Source organism: Zea mays, chromosome 9 (assembly GCF_902167145.1).
Source record: "Zea mays cultivar B73 chromosome 9, Zm-B73-REFERENCE-NAM-5.0, whole genome shotgun sequence".
NCBI classification, from domain to species: domain Eukaryota; kingdom Viridiplantae; phylum Streptophyta; class Magnoliopsida; order Poales; family Poaceae; genus Zea; species Zea mays.
The window spans coordinates 61,760,839-61,768,093 of record NC_050104.1 but is presented as its reverse complement, the minus strand read 5'-3'; the positions used below and the strand labels follow the sequence as shown (position 1 = coordinate 61,768,093).

At 40.5% G+C, this 7,255-nt stretch overlaps 1 protein-coding gene across 1 annotated transcript; it reads left to right on the top strand.

Annotated features, from left to right (window-relative positions):
* Positions 1–1,331: 1,331 nt before the first annotated feature.
* On the top strand, positions 1,332–3,378 carry LOC103638558 (DEAD-box ATP-dependent RNA helicase 7). Its single transcript, XM_023301037.2, has 7 exons — positions 1,332–1,458; positions 1,788–1,889; positions 1,975–2,035; positions 2,478–2,649; positions 2,737–2,833; positions 2,920–3,014; positions 3,160–3,378. Exons 4-7 carry the CDS (start codon positions 2,498–2,500, stop codon positions 3,185–3,187), a joined length of 372 nt encoding a protein of 123 aa, XP_023156805.1. The 5' UTR covers positions 1,332–1,458; positions 1,788–1,889; positions 1,975–2,035; positions 2,478–2,497; the 3' UTR covers positions 3,188–3,378.
* Positions 3,379–7,255: the final 3,877 nt, after the last annotated feature.

Sequence of the window (7,255 nt, the reverse complement as noted above, 5' to 3'; positions counted from 1 at the left end):
AACTGATAAAAAATGAAGAAGGCTATACTATACCAGTCTACAGACAGTAAAACATAAGGAAAGAAAGTAAATCAGATGTTCGAACTGCTCTAGGTTCCAACTCCTGTGTGGAGTGGTAGTTTATAGTATAAATTTAAATAGTTTTAAAAAATATTGTAAATCTAAATAATAAACAAAATGACTCATCCAAATGTCTTCTAAAGGTTCACAACACAACTCCAGCTCCACGATTTTCTGGAGCACCTAATAACTTGCTCCACCAACTCCACCAAATTTTCTAGAGCTAGAGCAGTCCCAAACACACATCACTTCACATGGCTGCTTTAAAGGGGAAAGGACATGTCTAGAAAATCGAAGTGACAAATGCATAGGAGATTAGGAGCTAAGTTCTAGCCGGCCAAGATTGCACGAGACATATTGAGATTAATAATCTACACACTAACCTTATTGGGTGCACTATCAGGGAGGGGCTCTTTGCGTCTCCATCTCTCAAACGAGTTCAATATATCTTCTGCATATTGTTCAAAACAGAAATGCTCCAATGCATCAAGCAGCATATAACAACAAATTTAGAGAGGTACTGAAACACAAATAATAGAGCCTGAGAGACAACCATAGTTCTGCCTGTCCATTGCAAGGATAAGATCAAAATCATGAAAATCCGAGGGTTTGATAGGCCTAGATATTGATGTGACCTCAATCCCCCGCTTCTTTGAAGCTGCTCTCATCCTTGAGTCTGCCTTATTACCCTAAAGCCTAAAAAAACATCATTAGCACTGATGCCATCATTGCTCTGAGTAAATGTATCAAAGAGCATAGTAAACATATGATGCAACCTCATGATACCCGATGGTACCAGCAGAGTCTATGAGAAACTTGGAGTCAAGCCCACGCTTGCTTACGAGGGTCCGAAACATAGCTTCAAGCGCTGAAGAACAGACATATTCATATGCATCAATAACTCAGATACCTCCACGGTCCGCACTGTAACTAGAAATCATCCAAGGACAAGGCATTGTGATTGTGATGGATTATCCACTACTGAACCAGCACCCAAGCATGTGCAAAAAGGATTGCATGATGTCATGGCTGGTACCGTGTCAACGGCGGGAACATGTTTACAGCCGGCTTTTTGGTGTTGGTATGTCATATGCGTGTGTGGCCCACAGGGCAGAGTCAGCCTCTGTCTTATAAGCCACTACCGTGTAAAGGAAGAAGGCAGCAAGGGCACAAGTTATTCCAGACATTATCTGATGTTATAGGCAGTATGTACTACCTCATAGATGGTTGTTTTTCAGTATGTTGTTTGATTTCCAATGACTTCGCTAAACTTTTCTGTGCTTCAGTGGAGGTCGAACCATCATCTTCACTGAGACGAAGGATTCTGCATCAGAGCTTTCTGGTTTGATTCCTGGATCCCGTGCCTTGCATGGAGATGTAGCGCAAGCGCAGCGTGAAGTATGTGAATTCTTCTTTGATCACATATCAATTTGATGATATAATTGATTAATCCACAATACTGTCTGTATAACACGCCTTTCTAAATGTTATTGGCATGTGTGTACTTTGTTTGTAATTCATGCTAATGTGGAATACTACACATGTAATATATACCATTAAAAATCAGAAATGTTGTTCTAATCCTCAATACATCTGAACTTAATCTGTTGTACTCAGTTTTAAATTTTATTTGTTAAATTTTTAATCGATCTGCCTGCCCATTCACATTGTTGTAATAGTTGCAATTTGCAAGGTGCAGATAATTGATGTGTTTTTGGATGATTTAGGTAATTCTTGCTGGATTCCGTAGCGGGAAGTTCCAAGTTTTGGTTGTGACAAATGTGGCGGCTCGTGGTCTGGATATTAATGATGTGCAGCTTATCATTCAGGTATCACCTGTTTCTCCAAAAAAATGTTGTAGTACGTAGGCCTTTGCTTGATTATTTACTTACTGTTTGCATTTAAACCTTCCAGTGTGAACCTCCCCGGGATGTTGAAGCTTACATACACCGGTCAGGTCGGACATGGAGAGCAGGTATACTAAATGTTAGATGTTTGTTTGTGTAAAGTACTGTTTATAATTGCTACACGTTAATGCAATCAATACGTTTAAACGACGTTTAAACTACATTTAAACGTCAAAACTCTAATTAGAGGTTGAGACCGTGCTTTAGCGTTCTAAACTGTAAAACAGAGTATTTCATGCATTTTAGACCATTAGCTACTTATGGACCCAGTCTGTTAGTTACTTTTGGGGTCCAATCTGTCTCATGGGTGAAGTTTTGGTAAGCCACTAACCTCTCTGTTTTGGTACTTAACTTCATGTTATTGTCTGAAATTATGACATATTGGTATTTTTCCTATGTTGTTTAAAACTATGTTTAAACTTTATTTAAACGTTTAAAAGTCAAAACTTCACCCATGAGCGTTTCAACGTTTTACCGATTTAATAACCTTGGCAATCATTTGATTTTCAGGTAATACTGGTGTTGCTGTCATGCTTTATGAGCCCAGATATAAGCACAGTGTCAGCAGACTAGAAAGGGAGTCTGGGGTTAAATTTGAGCATATCTCTACGCCACAACCCACTGATGTAGCACAATCTGCTGGCAGTGAAGCTGCAGATGCCACTGCGAGTGTGTCAGACAGGTAAGATATTTCCATCATCATTTTGGGACAATCATGTTTATTTTGTTTATTGATTTGACATTAAGAATGTGGATGTGTGTCGTGCAGTGTTATTCCTATCTTCAGGCAGCAAGCAGAGCAGTTGCTAAGCTCTTCCAGTCTGTCTGCAGCTGACTTGCTTGCCAAAGCACTTGCGAAGGCAGTTGTAAGTTGCTTTCACGTTCAGCTTTTCCAAGTTTTTGCTCTGCTCTAGATATTGGCAGTTGGAACTAACAGAAATATGTGTCTTAGGGTTACACGGACATAAAGAAAAGATCATTGTTATCTTCCTTGGAGGATTACAGTACACTACATCTTCAAACTGGCAGACCGATGTGGTCACCTGGGTAAGTGACTAGTAATTTGTGCTTCTGGTTCATGAGTGTTCTGATTAAATGGAAATCCTTCTCTGCCTGTAGGTTTGCTATAACATCCTGGAGATCGTGTTTCTTCATCGTCGGGTCATATTTTTCCCATTGGTGTTATCTTCAGTTTGACGTCGGCAACGTGGTCATGGTGACCGGCGGGAGGAACACCGGGCGTGTAGGAGCGATCAAGAACCGGGAGAAGCACAAGGGCATCTTCGAGGTCATTGACGTGCTGCTTGGAGTTTTTTGCATGTTACGTCTAGTTTTCTCCTATTTGTTGTACAGGAAAACATAGAATGGAATTCAAATTTGGTGGTCGCAAAAGTGTGGAGACTTGAATTCATATAAAGTTAGGCTTAACATTAGTGCAAACAGTTGTATTTTAGTTTAGATTTAGAGTACACTTATGTATGCCTTGTTTGACAATGCTTATTTATGATATATTGAATGGTACTTATTTATATTATATTAATTATAATGTTGTTCAATATATGTGTATGTATATTTCTCTTTCAAATTATTATAACGTGATGTCTGAACAAATGATTATAAATTGAAGAATGTACTGCCATGTAAGTCATTTCGTTTAAATCTTAATAAGACGGTCACCAAAATGTCTAATATCAGTCTCTTAAATAAGACGGTTTCTAAAACGTCTATTATTAGTCACCTAAATAAGATGGTTTTCCTATTGTAATCGTCTATTATTGTAGGATGTTCGAGACGGTTTGATAAATACTTTATGACTTTTAATGTTTGTATTCTATACAGTTCTTTAGAAGGAGTGTCTTAAAAAAACCTAATTCAAGACGGTTTATCGGACAAAATGACTTAAACAAATACCTTTTTCAGACGGTTTATCGGACAAAATGACTTTAACAAATAACTTTTTCAGACGGTTATAAATTAAAAACTGTCTTATATAATATCTTTTAAGACGGTTTATAACCATCTTAAATGTGGGACATCTTTTGCGACTCCATCAAAATTGGACACTTCATAAGCGTCTTAATAACTGAAAATTAACCGTCTCATATAGCATGATCTGTAGTAGTGTTATATGCTATTTTACTGCACTTAATGATTGTAGGTTTGTACTGTGCACTTAAGTGTAGGAGTTGTCTGAAACCGTAGCTGCATGAACTCAGGATTCCTTTGAGATGGATACTAGTATGCTAGGTCGAGAAGCTGCTTTACTAATTAGGGACCTCGTTAGAAGTCGAGTGATTTTTCTAGCACTCGCGCGAGGTCAGGAATTGGTTGTATCCATTTTTATATCGAAATGTTGATGGTCGGTGGACAATGATCCATGGGGATGCATTGTCTACGAGACGGAAATTGGAATAAGGATTAAGGTGTGGTACCGTGTGTCAAGCGTTTGAACGTACTAAACACATGTCGATAAATTTGGTAAATCGGAAAGCCTAGTACCTAAGTGAACCTACCCCCAGATTGCCCTCCTCACGCGACATGAGACGTAGTCTCCCATTCCGGTTATGGTGGGTACAAGTGCGGTCACTGCACGACGGCAGTCGGGGTCAGTGAGGCATTGTACGCCAAGGCGGTGAGCCCCTTTCTATTGCCAGGGAATCGATGGGGACGGTTGATATGTGTGGGGACGGAGTGCCTCGTCACGTCGTGTGTTTAGGTTTACCTTGCAAGGTTAAAACTCGATTCGAATCGTCTGCTTCTCGCCGCTAATGAGACTGCTTGATCCATGTTGCTACATTGAGTAAGATGTGAAATGTGGTGACATTCAAAAGATGTTGATTGCAAAAAAGGTTTGATACCATGTATGAATAGCTAGGTACTCATCTAGTCTAAAGGATTACACTAAAACTTGAAAAGCTAAAATTTGTTTTTATACTCATCTAGTGCTTTTGGCAAACCAAACCCCTCAGCCAAACAGCTGCATGGTCTAGAGGTAGAGGAGTAGACTCCTCACACCGGGTAAGTCTAGCTAAGTATTAGTATACTCAGCCTTGCTTGTGGCATAATTTTACAGGTACTCTGGATGATATGGTTGCTGGAGTGACTTGGCCGTCCACCCTGCCACCGGGCTGGACAGTCGAGTGGGACCCTACCTCCGCAGGAGATGAGCAAGAGTAGTGATGGGCCAGGCTTCCCCGTCCTCCCTTCATTACATCGTTAGTTAATTTCCGCTGCATCGAGAACAATGGTTACTACTTTTGCAAAACTCCGATGATGATGTAATAATATTAAGTGCTCCTTAAATTTATGTTTTATGCTTTATTGTATTTTCTCTATGCCTCACCCTCGAGTGAGTATGTGGTACTTGATCCTGTTAGTGGCCTTGTCGGACTAGATCTGAGGGACTGACGGTTTATTCCTATTTAAGTGTGGTCTAGCCTTTAAGGCGTGACTTAGGCACCTAAGTTGGAATAATTCGGACGGTTCCACCACATCTGGTATCGGAGCTTGTACCACCTTAGAAAAATTGATAAATCATATTTACCAACCATTTTCAAAATTAAATCTTGCTTAGAAACCAAGTCGGATAGCGGTCGGTACGGTAAGGATAGACCTAGGACGTGAAGCCTTAGGATACTAGATGGGTAGCTAGGTGGCTATTTGAATATGTCGTACAGGCTACTATGATATAGATGGGGGATTTTTGTACCCATGTTGGGGGCATGCTTCGTAGCCAAAGATCCTAAAGAAAGAGAACACCTTCAGAAGATCCTCTCAGGAGCAAGCGCCGAAGGTATTACCCATAGAGCTTCGGCATAATGACATATCTCAAGACGAAAGGTCGAACCGACTTAAAGATGGATTGACTTAAAAACCCATGATGTTTTGTGTCATTATTGTAGTCGATTGTAAAGGACATAAATGTAATTTTACACAGGCTGCACCCTGTGCCTATGAATAGGTGAACAGTACCCCGACATTGTTCACACAATCCTGTAATCGCTAACGCATTACGCTGGAATTATTTTCTGTCAGAGGCAAAGGTATAAACGTACCTAAATATTATGTTTCGACATTTAAGCTCATATTATGAAACATATGAAGAATGTAACCTGTTTTTCCTATAATGCTTAATATTTTTTATTTTATTTTGTATTAATGAACGTTTAACCACGAAGGTATGACCTTAAGGGTATTTTGTCTATGGCCTTCGTTCGAAGTGCATTAAATCCATGGGGATATAATGCTTCGGCGAACGAAGGGCATTGTCATTTAACATTTTCTGTGTTGCCTTGTTCTTAATTCATAGCATTTGAGAACAAGTACCCAACATTGGCGCCCACCTCCGGTGAACTCACTTCCACTTGTTTGAGCTGATGGCTTCGTCCAACAACCAAGCTGGAGTTGCTTCGGCTCCGAAGCTAGTACTCCCGATAACAGGCGGTTCATGTTCAGAGCCAGCTAACAAGAAGCAGAAGAAGGAGGCACAGAGAAGGGTACAGCATGTCGGGGTGCAAGGACCCTTCATCAAGTCAAGATGGTCTCACATCCCAATTACCTTCTCTCAAGAGGACCTTCAGCTCAAGGATTACCCTCACAATGATGCTATGGTTATTTTTTGTGTTATCAAAAGATTTCTGGTTCACAATGTTCTGGTTGACACAGGCAGTGCAGCGGATATTATATTTGCCAAGGCCTTCAGACAGATGCAAGAGCCCGAAGATAAGATCCATGATGCTACGCATCCCCTTTGTGGCTTCGGAGTAAGGCAGATTGTAGCACTCGGCAAGATCACGATGCCAGTGACCTTCGGATTTATCAACAATACAAGGACTAAACAAGTTGTGTTTGATATTGTTGACATGGAATACCCTTACAACACAATCATCGGTCGTGGGACTCTCAATGCTTTTGAAGCAATTCTTCACCCAGCATATCATTGCATGAAGATACCTTCGGATCAAGGACCTATTGCTATTCATGGAAGTCAAGAAGCTGCCAGAAAGGCCGAAGGAAACTGGACAGATTCAAAAGCAATCCATAATATAGATGGAGCTGAAGCTTGTGAGCAATACAAGTACAGAAGGGAGAAGGCTGCTTCGGCTGATCAGCCGAAGCCCATGTTTTTATGTGAAGATATAGCAGAGCAGAAGGTGTTGCTAGGGTCTCAATTGTCTGAGGAGTAGGAGAAAGCCTTGACAAAGTTTCTGTTCAACAATAAAGATGTCTTCGCATGGTCAGCCAATGATCTTTGTGGTGTGAACAGGGATGTCATTGAGCACTCGCTC